Below are 22345 nucleotides of genomic sequence, written 5' to 3' on the forward strand. Positions count from 1 at the left end.
ACTGGAAGACTCACAGGATCCTTTTCAATGCTGTAGGTCTATGAAGTAAAAAGCAGAAGTTTTGGGAGGAATAGAGAGGGAGGGGGACATTATTTAAAAGTAAGTTTGGGCACTCATACCAATTTTCTTACTTATTACTTTGTCATATGCTACCCAGTGGTTACAAACAGTAAAATGAAGTAAAAATGAAGTACTAAGTATTAAAAATAGGCAGTCAAATATTTTTCCATATGTACGTTTTCAGCATTACCTCCAGGTAAAGTACACCAGAACAACCAGTTCATTTCTAAAAGGAAAATTGCATACCAATTTTCCTATCCCAATTTTCCTGTTCCTATAAGAAATGAAAGACACAATGAGTTTTGTCAATAAAACTTTAGGAATATCTGCACATGTACATTTACATTCAAGTTGATAACACTAGTGGTTTCATTTCAATGCAAATGATGCTAGAGAACTCTGACATTTCAGACACGGTCATATAAATGCTATTTGAAATTCTTTATCTTGATACAGATCTTGATTGTGAATCTCTTGATGATAGATGTGCAGCTAATTTGTCCCGAAACTCATGAAGATAATTGTATTGCTGAAAAAAGTAAAGATACATGGGAATACACTGTGGAAAACTAGTTATCAGTGTGGGCACAATACTAGCAGGTATCAGGAATAAAAAATACTTGCTAAGCACAATTCTATATCTTTTTGGGTAAGGAAGCATTTGTATGGTGGGGAAGTTTTATCTTTTAGTAAAGCCATATACTAGTGTGAAAAACTATTGTTCTACAAGTCTCTAAAAATCAGAAGGTGAAATGAAATGTAGATGGATATAAGTCTAAAATCCTTTCTCTCTTACAGGACCAAATAAGATTTTAAAAATACATAATGACATTATTTTTGCTAACGTTTTCCCCCCCTGGTAAGTAAGGGCAGAGCACTTTCTATAGCAAGTGACTGGTATATGTAAGAAAACCCATTTCTTAATTTATAGAAGCCCTAGTCTTCTGCTTTTTGTGATGACATAATCCACTAGGAATAATTTTCATAGACAATATTTTTTAAAAACAAACTATCACTAATCTTAGCAGATAAGCAAAATAAAAGCCTTAAATAATTTATTTGGGGTTTTAATAGCTTCCCAGAAGATATTCTTACTCTGCCAATCATCTCATTTCATACCCTTATTGAGAAGAGGAAACTGCATTGCTAACACCAGCAAGCCTGTTTGCCACAGAATGCTGAGGTGATAAACTGACAGTCTGTAGTAATGTGGGCTTAATTATCAGCAATGTTAAAGAGGTGAAACATATGGATATTCATATATACATCTGGCCATGGCCATGTATTTTGTTTTCAAGAAGGGAGATGAACTTTTTGGATTTGAAGCATCATTTGATTTTTTTTTTTTTTTTTTTTGAGAAAGGGTCTTGCTTTGTCACCCAGTCTGGAGTGTAGTGGTGTGATCTCGGCTCACTGCAACCTCTGCCTCCCCGGTTCAAGCGATTCTTGTGCCTCAGGCTCCCAAGTAGCTCAGACTACAGGCACACACAACCACCCCTGGCTAATTTTTATATTTTTCCTAGGGACAAGGTTTTGTTATGTTGGCCAGGCTGGTCTCGAACTCCTGGCCTTAAATGATCCACCCAGCTCAGCCTCCCAAAGTGCTAGGATACAGGCATGAGCCACCGCCCCCTGGCCGTATCATTTGTTTTTAACATAAGGGGAGTTCTCTGTTTCAGACCTGTACAGTGGAGTGGATCTTGTATAGATTGTCCCGTTAATGACCTTATTTAAGCCCTAAGAATCAGGTTCCTTGGTGCATTTATCAGTAATTATGATAATTCACTGTTAATGACACTGGATTAGAACTCTAACCCTGGGAAGATGGGCTGTCAAGTCTAGGGAGCTGCCTAACGGCCAGGATTCTTTGGTGCCCACTCCTCTGATGAGTGGATTCTAATGCTGAGAGGGCACGCTTCCAAAAGGAAGGCACATTAGCTTTACAGAATGTAAGTGAAATCTGCAGAATCTTTTCAGTAACATGATTAATACAATATCCTTGGCATTGCTAGTGCAGTGTTTTGAAGTGTTAGGGGAATGTACATGTGGAAGATGTCCCCAGTTATCCACCGCAAAGGATAATTAGCACTGCTTTCCATTTTTTGTATTATAGTCATTTAGCTATCTTTATTAAATGTTTTGGTGATATAATAGGATCTTCCATAGATTTTTTTGGCCGAGAATCTACCCAAGAACCTACCAAGTTTACATTAATAATAACCATCTCATTGTTCTAGGTGAGAGGATCCATTCCCAAAACTGACTGGGGTAAAAACTGAGCAGTAGGTAGATCCTGGAAAAGTAAACCAAGAAGTTCAAATTTCCATTATCTTGTTTGAAATACTGTGTGCTTTTTTAGACTACCTGGATTAAATTTACATGTAAATTTTTAAAAACTAAAAGCATAAGCAAGTGGAGTGGCATTTGAATAATGAGTGCTTTGGATTTTCATTTCACTGCCCTTTTGGTTACATATGAATCTGTATGTGTAACAGCCACCCCAACCACAACCAAGCAAGCACCGCCCACCTCCTCACCTTGATGGTCTGTATTGCCCCGGATCCTCTTAGGTCTCGCAGGCTGTCTATGGCTTGCTCTGGTGATATTGTGTCAGACAGGTATAGTAGGAGACAAGCAGCTACTAATGGAACATGACAGAAAAATAATATGTTGCTAAATAATTAGTGACAAGGTAGAGCATTTTATATTTAATAAGACTTCTATTGATACAGAAGACTGGTATAATTGTTCCAAATGAATTAAAAGACTGAGACTTTTAGTGTGTGTTTTTGACAGTTAAATTATGATCTTAAATGACCATATGGTTGAATTAAAGTTTAACACTGGCTTCATTCTTTCATCCATTTAAAGTGTTCATCCATTCAGTGATTTTAGTATATTCACAGACCTGTGCAACCATCACCACAGTCAATTTTAAAGCATTTCATCACCTCAGAAAGAAGTGTACCCTTTTGCTATCATCCTCTATTCCCCATCAACCCCTGCCCTAGGCAACCACTAGTCTACTTTGTAGATCTGCCCCTATTCTGAGCAATCACATAAAGGGAAACATACAATATTTTTTTGTGTGTATCTGACTTCTCTTAGCATAATGTGTTCAGGGTTCATACATATTGTAGCTTATGTCTGTATTTAATTCCTTTTTATGATCAAATAATATTCCATTGTATGGATATGCCACATTGTTTTTATCCATTTGTCAACTGATGGACATTTTAGGCTGTTTCCATTTTTTGGCTATTATGATTAATGCTGCTATAAACATTTGTATACAAGTTTGTGAGTATATACTTTGGAGTGAAATTGCTGGGTCATATGTTAATGTTTACCTGTTTGAGGAACTACTGCCAGACTATTTTCCAAAGCAGCTGGACCATTTTACATTCCCACCAACAGCGTATGAGGGTTCGAATTTCTCTACATCCTTGCCAATACTTGCTATTTTTCATGTTTTTTATAATACCCTTCCTAATGGGTGTCAAGTGGTATCCACTGTAGTTCTGATTTGCATTTCCTGATGATTAATGATGCTGAGCATCTTTTCATGTGCTTATTGACTATATGTGTGTCTTGCCTGAAAAAAGGTTTATTCGGATACTTTGCCCATTTTTCAATTATGTTGTTTGTTTATTATTGTTGTTATTATTATTTTTTGAGAGACAGAGGATCTCACTTTGTCATCTAGGCTGGAGTGCAGTGGCATAAACTTGGTTCACTGGTGCCTTGACCTCCTGGGCCCAAGCAGTCCTCCAGCCTCAGCCCCACAGGAGCTGGGACTACAGGCATGCACCACTATGCCTGGCTAATTTTTGTATTTCTTGTAGAGATGGGGTTTCACCATGTTGTCCATCCTGTTCTCAAACTCCTGAACTCAGGTGATCTGTCTGCCTTGGCCTCCCAAAGTGCAGGGATTACAGGCATAAGCCACGACGCCCGGCCTATCTTTTTATTACTGAGTTGTAAGAGTTCTTTTTATATTCTGGATATAAATCCCTTATTAAATATATAGATTGCAAATATATTTTTCCCATTCTATGGGTTGTCTTGTCTTTTTTATAGTATTTTTTGAAACACAAAAGCTTTCAATTTTAATGTCATCCAACACTAAAAAAAAATAACTAACTACTCCAGTGTGGCATTTCATGAACTCTTTTTGTTCTTCCTAGTACATTAAAAAAATTTTTTAGGCCGGGCGCGGTGGCTCAAGCCTGTAATCCCAGCACTTTGGGAGGCCGAGACGGGCGGATCACGAGGTCAGGAGATCGAGACCATCCTGGCTAACACGGTGAAACCCCGTCTCTATTAAGAAATACAAAAAACTAGCCGGGCGAGGTGGCGGGCGCCTGTGGTCCCAGCTACTCGGGAGGCTGAGGCAGGAGAATGGCGTGAACCCGGGAGGCGGAGCTTGCAGTGAGCCGAGATCCGGCCACTGCACTCCAGCCTGGGCGACAGAGCGAGACTCCATCTCAAAAAAAAAAAAAAAAAAAAAAAATTTTTAAAATTAACATATAGTAACTTCAGTATTTTAGTAAATAGTTACCCATGGAAACTATTTGGAAGTTACTGTATTATAACACCTACACAGGAAGAACATCAAAAAATGTTAAAAAATAAGAATGCAGGTGTTAAGACTTGTAAATGATGTTTTGCCAGAATCCTCCAGAACAATGCTGAAACTACCTCCCACTCCCAGCCAAGCTTTCCAGGGAACACCATGGTTAGGGCCGTCAGTCATCCTTTGAGTCTTAGCAAACTTACATTGTGGTTGGTTCCATTTTAATACAAAATGAGCATATGGTCTGGAAAGAGAAGTTTGTCTATTTGGAGGTTAAAAAAATAATAGAAATATATTTCTTACCAAGACAAGATCTCCCAAGTCCTCCATAGCAGCTGAAAGGGAAATACAGTTTTGAAGTTTGTACATTTCATTCCATCCCTAGTTACAACTAAAGACTTGCTCTTTCTGCCTTCTATTTACAACTCTAATGCCTAGCACAGTGTCTTGGCACAGGAAGATTAATAAATATTTTTGATGTAATCAACTGAGAGCAAGGTGTGCTTCTTTCTTTGTTGGGAGGAATTCTGAATACCTCTAAACATCAAGATAGGCAGAGTCTTTTTATTGACCTCTTTAGGCTCCAAGATCCACATCTGAGAAATGGAGAATGTTACCAATAGATAGAAATCAGACGTTTTACCAACTGTCATTTTGATTATTCCTCTGTCTAAACAAAACCTGAGTGGTTACCGGACAAATGCTATGTAGATAATAACTGTTCATGTATCTAAAGGAGTTCAGAGGTAGGGTATCACTGAAGTCTGGAGCATGGGCTCTGGAGCACCACTGCCTGGGCTTGAGTCCTGGCTCTGCCACTTACTACATGTGTAAAGCTAAGCAAGTTATTTAATCTCTCTGGGACTCAGCCTTTTCACCTGTAAAATGATGATAGCAATAGTATGTACATCGGAGTGAGGATTAAATGAGGCTCACAAATGAGTGAGCATTTGCCAAGGACTTAGAACACAGCTTTGCGCAGAGTAAGAAGTAAATGAACGTTAGCTGCTGTTATCTAGCACTGTGAAGAAATTAGCAGTTTTGTATAACTAGATTTTCCAGAAAAATGGAGATTAACCCTCAGTAGCAAAACTATTCATTTAAATCATTTTCAAAGATCCTAAAAAATGTATTACATGCTTCCTAATGTACTTAGAGGGTATACTGAACCTAAATTAGTGTGGATGACTTATCATTAAGGACATCAATTACTGTATTGTATTGTATTGTATTGTAGGTAAAGCTGTAGATAAATATCTTGCTTTAGGATGTGAAATAGAGGACCAAATAGGTACTGACCCCTAGCCTTACTCGTGAACTTGCTTTCTACAAAGTGTTCCAGACATAGGCCTGTTTCAGAGATCTGGATCTACCATATAAAGGTAGAGGCTGGGCATAATGGCTCAGGCCTATAATCCCAGCACTTTGGGAGGCCAAGGTGGGAGGACTGCTTGAGTCCAGTAGTTCAAGACCAGCTTTGGCAACAAAGCGAGACCCTGTCTCTATTAAAAAAAAAAAAAAAAAAGGCCTGGCATGGTGGCACACACCTGTAGTCCTAGCTACTCGGGAGCCTGAGGTGGGAGGATCGCTTGAGCCTGGGAGTTCAAGGCTACAGTGAGCTATGACAGTGCCACTGCACTCCAGCCTGAGTGACAGAGACAACTGTCTTATTTAAAAAAAAAAAAAATTGAGATAGAACACTTCAGTGTCTTTTTGCAAGATTAATACTATTTTATACCTTTTGCTATTTTCATCTTTTTTCTTCTATTTGATGAACTCCTACTTATCTTTTAAAACCTCAAATTTCATTTCCTAAAATGCCTTTGTGCTCCTACAGAAAGGATCATTCTCCTGTGTGCCGCCTCTTGTCTTACTGCACTTCAGTGGTAGTGTTGTCAGTTACAGGTTCCTCGAAGGTGGGGACTGTGCCTCCTTTGGTAGTCTCAGCGTGTGGTACGTGGTAGGTGTTACTGGTTGAATTATGTCCCCCTAAAAGACATGCTGAAGTCCTTATCCTGTACCTATGAGTGGGACTTTATTCAGAATTAGAATCTTTGCAGGTATATTCAAATTAAGATAAATTAGAGTGGGCCCTCATCCTAGATGACTAGTGTCCCTACAAGAGGACAACACCATGCAAAGACAGACACACAAGGAATCATGTGACAACAGAGGCAGACTGGAGGGATTCGGCTGCAAGCCAAGGCCTGCCACGGATTGACAGCCACCACCAGAAGCTAGGAAGAGGCATGGAAGGACTCTCAGTCTCAGGGGGCACGGCTCTGCTCTCATCTTAATTTTGGACTTACATCCTCTAGAAATGGGAAAAAAGAAATTTCTGTTGTTTTCAGCTACCCGGTTTGTGGTACTTTGTTACAATAGCCCCAGGAAACTACAAAATACAGTAGGAAAGCAGTGTTGTTCACCGATTTATAAAGGGCTGCAAATGTCCAGGCAGAACCAGTGAGATGGCACTGGTAGACAACAGGACAGTGAAAAAGGTTTACCAGACCCTGTTGCTGAAGGATAAGCACTATAGCTGTCTAGAAGTGTGGGTCCTCAAAGATGGCAGAATGGATAGGAAATAAACTAGTCACTATGGGACACCTTTGAAAGCTCTAGGATGATGAAAAATTCCAGTTGTCAGATGCTTTATTTTATGGGAGACTGAAACATTCAGCATATGCGAAGTCACCCATCTACTGTCTATCCTGTTTGTAGTCTGCACAAACATCAGAGCATTTGGGTTGCCAGAACCAGCTAGAGTAGAATTTGTTAAGCTTCACTTTGCTAAACAGAGCTAGTTTGATTTCTGGAAACTTTTCAGTAAAGGCAGCTTTCAAAAATTTATTTGAAAAAAAAAAAAAAATCTCAAAATGGTTTGAAAAATAGGGCCATATATTGGAAAATATTTTTCCCCAGCTACATTTAACTATCTAATGCTACTTTACGTATATGTATCAGCACCTTTCACATCAACAACTGGATCTATTTGAAATTTAGCTTTTATAATTAGTACTGGATAAGTGACTATGCTTTTCCATAGAGGAAGATGGGAAACAATAGGATGTAGAATGGCTTCTAGTTCTTTACTGCATATTCTGCAAACTGTATTTCTCTGTATGTCAGAGTTCAGTTTGGCCACAAACAGGTGTGTGTCTCCAAAGACCCTCATACTAGTTGGTTTGCCTTCAGAACTGGCGCTGTTGGCACAAGGCCCCTGGGCTACAGGTTTAAGGGGAGACGTTAGCTGGGCTTGTCCTATCACTAGGTGCCCTGAGAATCTCATGGCTATTTGATGTAATTTCTATACTTCTAGCTCAAAGCAATGCCCTTAAGGACCTTAGGGCTTTTGAGGTTGTAAACTATTTAATACCCTACCTTATTCCAGAAAGGATTAAGCAGGTTATTAGACTATGAAACGTACATTATGCACAGCAAAGGCCAGTTTCCTCCCCATGGCTGGCTCTCTGTTGCTTTGTGTGTTTCACTTCTGGCAGAGCATTTCTTGTTTATTACCCACATCGCCCCTTTGAATCTTTGCCATGCTAGTATCTACTGCCCACTGCCACTCTCTCTGGCCTTCCTCCAAGCTGCTTTTCTTTCTTCCTCATTTTGTCCCCTTTCCTTAACCTATTTTGTTTTAAACTTTCACACCAGCGGCTTGTGTTTTTATAGCCACTGACACACAATGAGAGGCCGTCTTTCAATCTGTTAGCAGAGTCATATCATCAAATGTAATTTTCAAGTCATATTTTTAGGATTGCTTGTTGCTTACAGATAACTTTTTTGGTAGCTAATTTTGAAAAAATCGACTTTATTCTTTTTTTTTTTTTTTTTTAGATGGGTTCTCCCTGTCACCCAGGCTGGAGTGCAGTACCGTCATCTTGGCTCACTGCAACCTCTGTCTCCCAGGCTCAAGCAGTGCCCCCACCTCAGCCTCCTGAGTAGCTGGGACTACAGGCACGTACCACCATGCCTGGCATGTTCTTTTGTATATTTTTTGCAGAGATGGGGTTTTGCCATGTTGCCCAGGCTGGTCTCGAACTCCTGAGCTCAAGTGATCCACCACAATAGCCTCCCAAAATGCCGGGATTACAGGCGCGAGCCACTGCACCTGGCCAAAAAGTTGATTTTCTTGCTGTTGAAAGCAACTAAGCAATTGAAAAGCTAGTAAGTGAGGTGGTGATGGTGAGGAGGGGAAAGGAGGGTCCCAAAATTGCCACTAAAGGTCTAAGACTAAAGGAAAGAAATAAAAACAAAGCTTGTAACCTTGTTCTAATAATTTCTAAATCTACTCATTTATTGTCCCTACTCTTGAAAAGTAATAACAGCACATATTTGACTACTTACCCTGTACCAGACATTGTGCCAGTGCTTTTCTAGTGCATTATTACCTTTTAATCCTTACAACGAACTAGGAAGTAGGTAATAACTGAATAGGGCTACCATGATTCCAGAAATCATTTTGACTGTGACATTTCTCCCGTAGTATATGGAGAAAAGGAGAACGTACTGTATTAAGGTTTTCCGGTAATTTTTAAGGCAGATTGTAAGCTCTTCCATTATTTCACAGCAGCTGGCTATGTCAGGAGTCCCTCCATCTGCGATTGGATGATGATGGGTGATAATTCCACATTGCTGGTAGAGATCCAGAAGGTTTGGGACTCTATATTTTGACAGTTCCCCTCTGGTGCAGAAAACAAATATGTCTTGTATACCACAGCTCTTTAGTTCTTCTGCCAATAGACCAGGATACACAGACACACACACATAGAAAACACCGCACATTTAAATACCATCAAGAGGGAGAATATGAAGTTAAGTTTCTTAAGCCAAACTAATACCAAATGACAATCTATAAATCTGAAGTGCCTATTGATATGTCTGAATCAAAAGATGACTAGAATTAAACCTCATTTTACAAGTCAAAATGCCTTTTACTGAATTGCAAAATAAGTCAATTGCTGTTCTTGCAAAAAAAATTTTTTTTGCAATAAATACTGCTTTAAAATAACTCTTTTTTTCTTTTTTGTTTTTTTGAGACAGAGTCTCGCTCTGTCACCAGGCTAGAGTGCAATGGCACGATCTTGGATCACTGCAACCTCTGCCTCCCAGGTTCAAGTGATTCTCCTGCCTCAGCCTCCCAAGTAGCTGGGATTACAGGCATGTGGCACCACATCTGGCTAATTTTGTATTTTTAGTAGAGATGGGGTTTCACCATGTTAGGCTGGTCTTGAACTCCCGACCTCAGGTGATCCGCCCACCGCAGCCTCCCAAAGTGCTGGGATTACAAGCATGAGCCACCACGCCCGGCATAAAATAACTCTTAAAACACTTAAAATTGAGTAGCAAAAATGGTTGATTTTGTGAGAAAAAGAAAAAAAGTGCTATCAATTAAGGAATGATAGATCTATGTTCAATTAAGGAATGATAGATCTATGTTCAATTAAGGAATGATAGTACTTTTTTTCTTTTTCTCACAAAATCAACCATGTCTGTTATTTAATCACTTAGCTGTTTGCTTGACTCTGAGTATTGTATATAAAATCTCCAGCATGGCCATGGTGTCAGAGTGCTAGTATTCTCCCTCGTATCTACACTGGAACACATCCTTGAGTATTTAATTTTATAGACTAGGTCGCCAGAAAATAAAACATTACCTGTATTAAACTTATGTGACCTAGCTCTTTTAATTATAATGATATGAACACTATAGGCATTCTATACACTGGGACTTCTTTATGGCAATATTAACTAAAGAGGATTTGGTTTAAAATAAGTAACTCTGGCTGATCTAAGTGCCCCCAACTCCAGCCCTCTCCCTGCCCCTTAAATCCAAGGACATTTAGCTATTTAAGTACAAAGCACCTTCTCATGAACTAATCCCTGAGATGTATAGTACTGTACATCTATTTGCCTCTTGTACACATTTGGTAATTTTTATTATCCAGTGATTTTCCAGCTTTCTGAGAAAGGTCTAGGAAGGTGTCTCAGGAACTGCTGCGGGGAGATTCTAGGTCTCCAATCAAACAAATTGACCTGTTTTATGTACTGGGTTCCATTTAAGATTTCATTGCAGAAAAAAAAAAGTTTTTAGAAAAAAAATTGGAAACTGGTTTTATAGAAAATGCTAAATGAATATGACATTCCAAAATGTACAAGACAGACTTTGAACCAATGATTTAAATTACATATATTTTGCTTATGACCTAAATGTTCTCCAAACGGAAATTTCCTAGCATGGCTGGGTGTGTCTAAAGCAGAAAATTTTTATAAATGCTACAAGGGTCAACTATCTATTAGCATCTTTAAGTCTTTTTTTGGTAGGTAAGGAATACTTTTTTTTTTTTTTTTTTTTGAGGAAGGGTCTTGCTCTGCCACCAGGTTGGAGTGCAGTAATGTAATCTCAGCCCACTGCACTCCAGCCTGGGTGACAGAGCAAGACCTTGTCATCTTGGCACCATCTCAGCTCATTGCGGCTTTGACATCCCGGGCTCAAGTGATCCTCCCACCTCGGCCTCCCAAGTTGCCGGGACTACAGGCACGTGCCATCATGCCCAGTTAATTTTTGTATTTTTTGCATAGACAGGGTTTTGCCTTGTTGCCCAGGCTGTCCTCGAACTCCTGAGTTCAAGCGATCTACCTGCCTCAGCCTACCAAAGTGCTGGGATTACAGGTGTGGAACCAATGCACCTGGCCAGGAATAAATTTTTAAAAGTACATTAGCAAACTGATGTTCCAGAATAACCAGGAAAAGGTTTTAAGATTAAAAAAATCTATACTGGTCAGAATCAAGCAATATATACATTTTAATTTGCCATACTATAAGGACATTGGTAGGACTAGTAGGTTTGAGACATTCCAGGCCAATCAGAATAAAATCTTTTGAAAATTCACATTTGTTAGTATCATGCAATATGTAAATTCCAAACTGGGGAAGATTATGAGGATTATTAGACTGTGGCTATAATGGTATGAACATCTTTGATCATGCAACAACCAGTTCCCATTCTGTCTTTTCCATCTAGATGCTGGATCTCAAAATTTTCCATACAGGATTCACAATTTCACTGCTAACTTGGAGTTCCCAGCTCATGCTTAATTTCTACTACCACAGTCAAGTCTGCAAGGAACAGTAAAGACCTGGGAAGAGCAATATGTCAGTTTTCTATTTACATACTTTTTTTCCTGCCAACTTCTACATTCTAACCTCAAATGTAGTTTATATGTATAATACAACTACAACAATCAGTGAAAAGCAACTCCATGGTTAGGTAAATGATGGTCTTCACAAATACCTCTTTACGTATCAGAATAAGTCTATAGTTTGAAACTTCACAAAATACTGAAAATTTATTGTTGTATTAAAAATAAACTATGATTTGTTCTTTTTGAGAGAGAGATTTTCAGTGCTATTTATTTAAAAAACCCATTAGTGTGGTTGTGTGATATTATACCTACCTGTATCTTTTTGGACATTTCTTCTAACATCTTTAAATTTACAACCTATAAGTAATAATAAAGCAAGTAAAAAAGTCAGTTTTTGGTCATATGTAACAGGTATGTTTAAATACTTATATAGCTACTTTATAAAGTCATTTCACAAAATCATTTATATGTTTCAATTATATTTTGAATATGAATTTCAATTTCTGATATTTCTAGGAATATAATCAAAGGGATTCATCCTAATCAAGGATTCTGTATTCTATGTTTCTTCTGTAACAAGTACCTGGTTGTAGTCCTCAGCCTTATTTGTACCCCAGGCTATAAGCTTTATTAAGATTGGCAAAGCACAACTGTGGGGCTATGACTATAGATCTGGAAGGGGTGAAAGGTAGATCTGTGTTCCTTTAACTATAGTCCACCGTGAGGGCTTCGCAAAGTGTGTTCCCCAGTGCTGACGGTCTGTGAAATTTACTTATTACCCAGTACAGAGAATGATATGTTAGTTGACCAAATACTTGTTCTAAGTATATTGTTGGCACAGATATGGTGAAAAGGGAACACTTTTACACTGCTGGTGGGAATGTAAATTAGTACAACCATTATGGAAAACAGTGTGGAGATGCCTTAAAGAACTAAAAGTAGATCTACCATTTGACCAACAATCCTACTAGTAGGTATATACCCAGAGGAAAAGAAGTCATTATATGAAAAAGATACCTGCACACACATGTTTATAGCAACATAATTTGCAATTGCAAACATGTAAAACTAGCGCAAATGCCCATCAATCAATGAATGGATAAAGAAAATATGGGATTCCTGGGCAAGATGGCTGAATAGGAACAGCTCTGGTCTGCAGCTCCCAGTGAGACCAATGCAGAAAGAAGATGGGTGATTTCTGCATTTCCAACTGAGTGGTACCTGGAATGCCAGCGATACAGAACCATTCACTCCCCTGGAAAGAGGGCTGAAGCCAGGGACCCGAGTGGTCTTGCTCAGTGGATCCCATCCCCAACGGAGCCCAACAAGCTAAGATCCACTGGCTTGAAATTCTCGCTGCCAGCACAGCAGTCTGAAGTCAACCTGGGATGCTCAAGCTTGGTGGGGAGAGGGGTGTCCACCATTATTGAGGCTTGAGTAGGTGGTTTTCCCCTCACAGTGTAAACAAAGCCAGCTGGAAGTTCGAACTGGGTGCAGAACCCACCACAGTGCAGAAAAGCTGCTGTAGCCAGACTGCCTCTCTAGATTCCTCCACTCTGGGCAGGGCATCTCTGAAAGAAAGGCAGCAGCCCCAGTCAGGAGCTTATAGATAAACTCCCATCTCCCTAGGAGAGAGCAGTTGGGGAAAGGGATGGCTGTGGACACAGCTTCAGCAGACTTAAACATTCCTGCCTTGCTGGCTCCAAAGAGAGCAACAGATCTCCCAGCACAGTGCTCAAGCTTTGTTAAGGGACAGACTGCCTCCTCAAGTGGGCCCCTGAACCCCATGCCTCCTAACGGGGAGACACCTCCCAGCAGGGGTTGACAGACACCTCGTACAGGAGAACAGGAGAGCTCCAGCTGGCATCTGGCAGGTGCCCCTCTGGGATGAAACTTCCAGAGGAAGGAGCAGGCAGCAATCTTTGCTGTTCTGCAGCCTCCGCTGGTGATACCCACGCAAACAGGGTCTAGAGTGGATCTCCAGCAAATTCCAGCAGACCTGCAGCAGAGGGGCCTGACTAACAAACAGAAAGCAATAGCATCAATATCAACAAAAAGGACGCTCACACGCCCACACAGAAACCCCATCCAAAAGTCACCAACATCAAAGACCAAAGGTAGATAAATCCACAAAGATGAGGAAAAACCAGTGCAAAAAGGCTGAAAATTCCAAAAACCAGAACGCCTCTTCTCCTCCAAAGGATCACAACTCCTCGCCAGCAAGGGAACAAAACTGGACAGAGAATGAGTTTGACGAATTGACAGAAGTAGGCTTCAGAAGGTGGGTAATAACAAACTCCTCCAAGCTAAAGGAGCATGTTCTAACCCAATGCAAGGAAGTTAAGAACCTTGATAAAAGGTTAGAGGAACTGCTAACTAGAATAACCAGTTTAGAGAAGAACATAAACGACCTGATGGAGCTGAAAAACACAGCACGAGAACTTCGTGACGCATACACAAGCATCAATAGCAGAATCGATCAAGTGGAAGAAAGGATATCAAATACTGGAGATCAACTTAATGAAATAAAGTGTGAAGACAAGATTAGAGAGAAAGGAATTAAAAGGAATGAACAAGGCCTCCAAAAATATGGGACTATGTGAAACAACCAAACCTATGTTTGATTGGTGTACCTGAAAGTGACGGGAAGAATGGAACCAAGTTGGAAAACACACTTCAGGATATTATCCAGGAGAGCTTCCCCAACCTAGAAAGACAGGCTGACATTCAAATTCAGGAAATATAGAGAACACCACAAAGATACTCCACGAGAAGAGCAACCCCAATGCACATAATCATCAGATTCACCAAGGTTGAAATGAAGGAAAAAATGTTAGGGGCAGCCAGAGAGAAAGATCTGGTTACCCACAAAGGGAAGCCCATCAGACTAACAGCGGCTCTCTCTGCAGAAACCCTACAAACCAGAATAGAGCGGGGGCCAATATTCAACATTCTTAAAGAAAATAATTTTCAACCCAGAAACTTAGTCAAACTAAGTTTCCTAAGTGAAGGAGAAATAAAATCCTGTACAGACAAGCAAATGCTGATGGATTTTGTCTCTACCAGGCCTGTCTTACAAGAGCTCCTGAAGGAAGCGCTAAACCTGGAAAGGAACAACTGGTATGAGCCACTGCAAAAACATACCAAATTGTAAAGACCATCGACGCTATGAAGAAACTGCATCAACTAATGGGCAAAATAACCAGCTAGCACCATAATGACAGGATCAAATTCACACATAACAATATTGACCTTAAATGTAAATGGGCTAAATGCCCCAATTAAAAGACACAGATTGGCAAATTGGATAAAGAGTCAAGACCCATTGGTGTGCTATATTCAGGAGACCCATCTCACATGCAAACACATAGGCTCAAAATAAAGGGATGGAGAAATATTTACCAAACAATGGAAAGCAAAAAAAAGCAAGGATTGCAATCCTAGTCTCTGATAAAACAGACTTTAAACCAACAAAGATAAAAAAAGACAAAGAAGGGGATTATGTAATGGTAAAGGGATCAATGCAAAAAAAGAGCTAACTATCCTAAATACATACACACCCAATATAAGAGCACCCAGATTCATAAAGCAAGTTCTTAGAGACCTACAAAGAGACTTAGACTCCCACACAATAATAGTGGGAGACTTTAACACCCCACTGTCAATATTAGGCAGATCAATGAGACAGAAAATTAGCAACCATATCCAGGACTTGAACTCAGCCCTGGACCAAGCAGAACTAATTAACATCTACAGAACTCTCCACTCCAAATCATCAGAATATACATTCTTCTCAGCACCACATCGCACTTATTCTAAAATTGACCACATAATTGGAAGTAAAACTCTACTCAGCAAATGCAAAAGAACAGAAATCATAACAAACAGTCCCTCAGACCACAGTGAAATCAAATTAGAATTCAGGATTAAGAAACTCACTCAAAACCGCACAACTACATGGAAACTGAACAACCTGTTCCTGAATGACTACTGGGTAAATTAAGGCAGTAAAAAAAGAAGTTATTTGAAACCAATGAGAACAGAGACACAATGTACCAGAATCTCTGGGCCACAGCTAAAGCAGTGTTTAGAGGGAAATTTATAGCACTAAATGCCCACATGAGAAAGCAGGAAAGATCTAAAATCGACACCCTAACATCACAATTGAAAGAACTAGAGAAGAAAGAGCAAACAAATTCAAAAGCTAGCAGAAGACAAGAAATAACTAAGATCAGGCTGGGCGTGGTGGCTCACGTCTGTAATCCCAGCATCTTGGAAGGCCAAGGTGGGTGGATCACAAGGTCAGGAGATCAAGACCATCCTGGCTAACACGGTGAAACCCCGTCTCTACTAAAAATACAAAAAAATTAGCCAGTGTGGTGGTGGGTGCCTGTAGTCCCAGCTACTAGGGAGGCTGAAGCAGGAGAATGGCATAAACCCGGGAGGCGGAGCTTGCAGTGAGCCGAGATCGTGCCATTGCACTCCAGCCTGGGTGACAGAGCAAGACTCTGCCTTAAGAAAAAAAAAAAGAAAAAAAGAAAGGAAATAACTAAGATCAGAGCAGAACTGAAGGAGATAGAGACATAAAAAACCCTTCAAAAAAATCAATGAATCCAGGAGCTGGTTTTTTTGAAAAGATTAACAAAATACATAGACCACTAACCAGACTAATAAAGAAGAAAAGAGAGAAGAATCAAATAGACACAATAAAAAACGATAAAGGGGATATCACCACTGATCCCACAGAAATACAAACTACCATCAGAGAATACTATAACCACCTCTATGCAAAAAAAACTAGAAATCCAAATTAACTTAGGATGGATTAAAGACTTACACCTAAGACCTAAAACTGTAAAAACCGTAGAAGAAAACCTAGGCAATACCATTCAGCACATAGGCATGGGCAAAGACTTCATGACTAAAACACCAAAAGCAATTGCAACAAAAGCCAAAATTGACAAATGGGATTTAATTAAACGAAAGAGCTTCTGCACAGCAAAAGAAACTATCATCAGAGTGAATAGGCAACCTACAGAATGGGAGAAAATTTTTGCCATCTGACAAAGGTCTAATATCCAGAATCTACAAGGAACTTAAACAAATTTATAAGAAAAAAACAAAGACCCCCATCAAAAAGTGGGGTTGTAAAGTATAATAAAAAAAGAAAATGTGAGATATACACACACCCCCCCCACACACACCCACCATGGAATACTACTCAGCCATGAAAAGGAACAAAATGGCATTCACAGCAACCTGGGTGGAACTGGAGACTATTATTCTTTTTTTTTTTTTTTTTTTTGATACAGAGTCTTGCTCTATTGCCAGGCTGGAGTGCAGTGGTGCGATCTTGGCTCACTGCAACCTCTGCCTCCTGGATTCAAGCAATTCTCTTGCCTCAGCCTCCCGAGTAGCTGGGACTACAGGCATGCACCACCATGCCCAGCTAATTTTTGTATTTTTAGTAGAGACGGGATTTCACCATGGTTTCCAGGATGGTCTCGATCTTCTGACCTCATGATCTGGCACCTTGGCCTCCCAAAGTGCTGGGATTATGGGTGTGAGTGACTGCACCCAGCCACTGGAGACTATTATTCTAAGTGAAGTAACTCAGGAATGGAAAACCAAACATCACATGTTCTCGCTCATAAGTGGGAGGTAAACTTTGAGGACACAAAGGCATAAGAATGATACATTGGACTTTGGGGGCTGGAGGGGAACAGGTGGGAGGGGGATGAAGGATAAAAGACTACGCATTGGGTACACTATACACTGCTCTGGTGATGGGTGCACCAAAATTTCAGAAATCGCCACTAAAGAACTTATTCATGTAACCAAACACCACCTGTTCCCCCAAAAGCTACTGCAATAAAAAATAAATTAAAAAATATATATGTAGAGAGAGGAAGCCCATTATTGTGTTACCCACCTGGAAGAGCACATAAACCGAGAAACTGAGAACAATTCACTCGTGACAAAGATAGCCTGAAAAGTAGAAAAATTTATCACGTTTAGTTAAGTTTTTTAAAAAGTTATAAATGGAAATTCAGTTTAATCAATATGGGTGCTTGCACTAAATAAGGGTGTGTTAAAGTTTTACAGTAGTCACAAAATAAGAATTCATAGTTAAATATCAATATGTTGGTCACACACAAAAAATAGAAAGACAAAGTTTTAAAACAGGGACTTATTTGTTTGTTATTATTTAAGTATTAAAAATGACAAATGGCTCATGCCTATGATCCCAGCACTTAGAGAGGCCAAGGCAGGCAGGCTGTTTGAGCCTAGGAGTTTGAGATCAGCCTGGGCAACATGGTGAAATCCTGTCTCTACAAAAACAAGAAAACAAAAAGCCAAGTTAATTTAAATTTACCTTAAAGATAATAATGTCTAGATTGCCAAAAGGTAGTATATGGTGTACTTATGTTATCCTGTGGTATATTACCTGAGATAATTTGTATTAGTGATTTAGGAAAATAAATTGGAAAATGACTGACAATTTTCTCCCCAGCATTTATTCTACGTTACTATTAAAAATTTTTTTTTTGTAGAACTTCCTTAACAGATATGATTTCATATGATGAAAACCACAGGTTTTTGGTTAAAAAGAAATAACATCAAGAAATCACATTCCCAGTTTGCAGCACTCAGGGACAGAGGCTCACCTTGTCTGCATGTCAGAAGATGATTTAACGGAAAACAGGAGGCATCATCTAAATACCACCTGACTTTGAAAATTCGATGAATTTTTGTGTTTAAATGGGAGTTTTAAGTAAAAATGGAAGGTTTAATGCTATTTGATGGTAGGACAAAAGACCTTTAGGACTGTCTTTCTCTTCTGACAGTAGGGATGGTGCTTTCTTAAGGAGAGAGACTATTATATTTGCGGTGATGAGAGAAAGTATTTGATTGCTCATTGTAGAGAATCTGGTATAACCATAAGTCACTTGCCAAGATTAAACAGCTGATTTTATGTAGAAACTTTTTGTTATTGCATTGATGTGGCTTTTATCTTAAACAGTCTGTTGATAGATGCATTACTGTGACATTACTTCTAAGTATTACCTAGGATTTGATTTAATGAGAAATGATTAAATATCTCATCTCATATTTGGTATATTATTCTTTTGTCATAAAAGAATAAGTAGATTTTGGTACTAAATGGGAGATTATTTCAATCCTACCTCTATTTCTTACTTACTTGCTTCTACTAAGGTTTTCTCAACGTATAAAGAAGGGCCAAAAAAAAAAGGGTCTTTTTCTATATTATAGACAGTAAATGAATCATGGAGTTAGAAGATCCATTAACAATTAGAATTATATAATCAGAGGGGGATAAACCCTTAATGTTTTCAATATGTGAACTACATTCTACTAAGATTATGATGTAACTAAATTTACATTTATGATGTAGATTGTGACTTTAGCTCATCATTGATCAGAAATGCTAACATACCATGATATCTGAATTGGAGTCTGTTCATCTTCAATAGGCTCTTCGTCTGATGAGTCAAACTCACTTGTTTGTATTGAACTAGGCTTCAAAAGAAATGTTATGTTAAATAACTGTAAAGAATTTTTCTGTAGTTTTAGGATAGCTAGTCCTTGTCTAAACACACACTGAATTCATATTTGCAATGTATTCAGTCATCAATCCAGAATATCACCGAGATCAGCAATATTAGTAATAAATGACTGCTATTTACCTTTCTATTAATAATTACAGCACTGCATAGTGGAAAGAGAGTTGGATTGGGAACCAAGACATCTGGCTTCTGATCTTGGTTCTGCCACTTACTGGATACTCTCTGACAAGCTACTTCAGTTGATTCTGGATCTCAGTTTTCCTCAACTATAAAGTGAGGAGATTTATTCATTCACAAATATTTCTTGACCACCTTCATTTGCCAAGCACTGGAGATGCAAAAGATCTATAAGATAAATAGCCTGCCTTCAGTATGGCTGGAGAGATAGATGTGTGCATAGATTACAGAAGAAAGGTATTATGTAAGTGCTGAAATGGAAGCAGAAATATATACTGTGGAGCAGAGAAGAGAGTGACTGACCATGTAGGGAGCTGGAGAAGGATTCACAGAGGAAATGCTTTAGCTGGGTTTTGAAGGAAGAGCAGGTTTTTAAGAAGATAGGAAAGGGAGCGTGTGGTGGCTCATGCCTGTAAATCTCAGCACTCTGGGAGGAGAAGGCGGGCAGATCACCTGAGGTCAGGAGTTTGAGACCAGCCTGGCTAACATGGCAAAACCTGGCTCTACCAAAAATATAAAAATTAACTGGGCATGGTGACACATGCTTATAATCCCAGCTACTCAGGAGGCTGAGGCAGGAGAATCGCTTGAACCCAGAAGGCAGCGGTTGCAGTGAGCCAGGAACACACCCCTGCACTCTAGCCTGGGCAACAGGGCATGACTCTGTCAAAAAAAAAAAAAAAAAAAAAGAAAGGAAAGAAGGTAAGCCAAGGCCCTTGTATTGAGGAACTCTGATATCAAAATAGAGATGGAGTAGAGGAGATGAAGAAGTAGTTTTGCCCATCCCTTTTCTCAAAAAACAATCCCCACATCGCCTAGTGGTTTGGTGGGGGTGGTGTACGTGAAATAACCTGCCAGTTTTATGAATCACTAGACTAGAGAGATTGAGACAGACTTTGTATGCTGATCTAAGCAGTTGGAACTTAATCCTGCAGCATTTTGACATGGAAGACTTCTATACTCCCTGCTGAAATTTTAAAGAATCAAAAGAAAAAGAAAAAGAAAAACAAAACAGAACAGAACAAAACCCATACCCTTTTCTCACTCCCTAGTTGAAACCAATTGAAAGATAAGGAAATGGAGTTTTATTACTGTATATCAAATGGAGTATGCAGCTTAAAGCTGTTGCCACATGCGCCTGCCCCTTGTTCAACCCAGAATTAGACAAATGTATCCACCCAGTCACAGGTGGCCATGGACAGTCTAGGGCTCCTGTGTGCCAGAGAGTGGACCAGAAAGCACCTTCTGCAGGCAGGCAGGTAGCTCCCAAGAGAGAAGGAAAGAAAAAGTTGAGATACTGGTGTTCGGTTCCTTCCAAACTCAGGGATCGGATAACTCAATAGGGACAGGTGGAGAAACAGGCCAGGAGTGAAGGACAGCTGATGTCCCTCCACATGGCAACATAGGGATTAGCAAGTGTAACCACCTAATGGCCTTTCTAGCTCTGAAGCTGTATTTTACAACGGTCTTGGTACTGAAGATCACAGGACGGCCAATTTAGGCTATGTATTTTATTTTTTTCTTTCTTTTTCTTGAGACAGCGTTTTGCTCTGTTGCCCAGGCTGGAGGGCACTGGCGTGATATTAGCTCACTGCAACCTCTGCCTCTTGGGTTCAAGCTATTCGCGTGGCTCAGCCTCCTGAGTAGCTGGGACTACAGGCGTGCACTACCACGCTCAGCTAATTTTTGTATTTTTAGTAGAGAATGGGTTTCACCGTGTTGGCCAGGCTGGTCTCCAACTCCTGGCCTCAAGTGATCCGCCCGCCTTGGCCTCCCAAAGTGTTGGGATTAGAGGCGCGAGCCACCACCCAGCCCTAGGCTATGCATTTCTATTGCTTTGGCTCTATCTGAAGTATTATAATACACTGCACCCAAAGGAAAGGCTTCCAGTAGGTTGTCAACCCCGGCAGTAGGAAATATGGGTTAGGTGGGGGATCTTCAGCGTCTTGCCTGCATCTGTTTTTTCTTTAAAGCAGCTTTAATGATTCATATTTCAAATATGTGGGGCCCATTCACCAGGTTTATTCATCCTAACAGAGCTGGACGTTTCTGCTTCCCCAGGCCCGGTGATTCTGAACGTCACGGGAAAAGGGCAGCATTGCCAAGTGGCCCTGGGGCATGGTGACAGCGGTGGTGTCGCCCACAAGCCGCGGCGTGGCATTCGTACTCATGGTTTCCCCAGTGGGCGCAGGGCAGCGGCCGGACGCCCTTCGGGGTTGGGGTATCGCGCCCACTCATCGCTGACACTCAAGTTCCTCGGCTCGGTTTCCTCGGTACAACGAGGCTCGGCCTTCGTTGGCTGGGAGGCTTATGAGACCCCGCAGGGGACAGGCGACAGCCCACAGCAGGTGCACAGCGAATGTCCGTCTTTCCTTCGTCGGCCACCGACCCTGCTCCTTCGTCTCTAGTGCCCGTGCGGGGCAAAGTCACCTCCCCGACCCACAGGACGGTTATGGCGCAAGTCGCAGTGCTACCAGGCTACGGCTGCCCTCCGGCCCAGGATCGGGTCCCCGGGACCGCTTGCGTCCCTGCCGCCTCGCTCCTCCAAGCCCCAGCACGTCCGACTCACCGGCTTCATCGCTGGCCGCCCCAAGTCGAGACCAGTGCCGCCTCTCTCTGCAGCGCCGGCGACTCACCGGTGTCCGGGCCGAGCCCGCGCCCCCTCCGCTTAGCTCACTGGTTTGTCCTCCTGTGAGGTGGGCGCGGCGTCTTCCAGCAACCAATCAGATCCGCTCCTAGCTTCTTACTCCTCCTTCGGATGGCCGAAGGCTCGGCCTCTAATCGCTGATTG

At 40.6% G+C, this 22345-nt stretch overlaps 1 protein-coding gene across 2 annotated transcripts; it reads right to left on the reverse strand.

Moving 5' to 3' along the window:
• Nucleotides 1-360: 360 nt before the first annotated feature.
• CDKN3 (cyclin dependent kinase inhibitor 3) lies at nt 361-22329 on the reverse strand. 2 transcript variants are annotated; one of them, XM_003901807.3, is made up of 8 exons: nt 22124-22329; nt 19248-19330; nt 17721-17776; nt 12101-12145; nt 9153-9375; nt 4940-4971; nt 2598-2701; nt 361-589 (listed from the first exon to the last, which is right to left on the reverse strand). In XM_003901807.3, the coding sequence occupies exons 1-8, from the start codon at nt 22130-22132 to the stop codon at nt 503-505; spliced, it is 639 nt and encodes a 212-aa protein (XP_003901856.1). In that variant the 5' UTR covers nt 22133-22329; the 3' UTR covers nt 361-502. The 2 variants fall into 2 exon arrangements, with proteins under 2 accessions (XP_003901856.1, XP_021796927.1); XM_021941235.2 differs by lacking the exon at nt 361-589 and adding an exon at nt 2279-2353.
• Nucleotides 22330-22345: the final 16 nt, after the last annotated feature.

Source organism: Papio anubis, chromosome 7 (assembly GCF_008728515.1).
Source record: "Papio anubis isolate 15944 chromosome 7, Panubis1.0, whole genome shotgun sequence".
Lineage (NCBI taxonomy): Eukaryota > Metazoa > Chordata > Mammalia > Primates > Cercopithecidae > Papio > Papio anubis.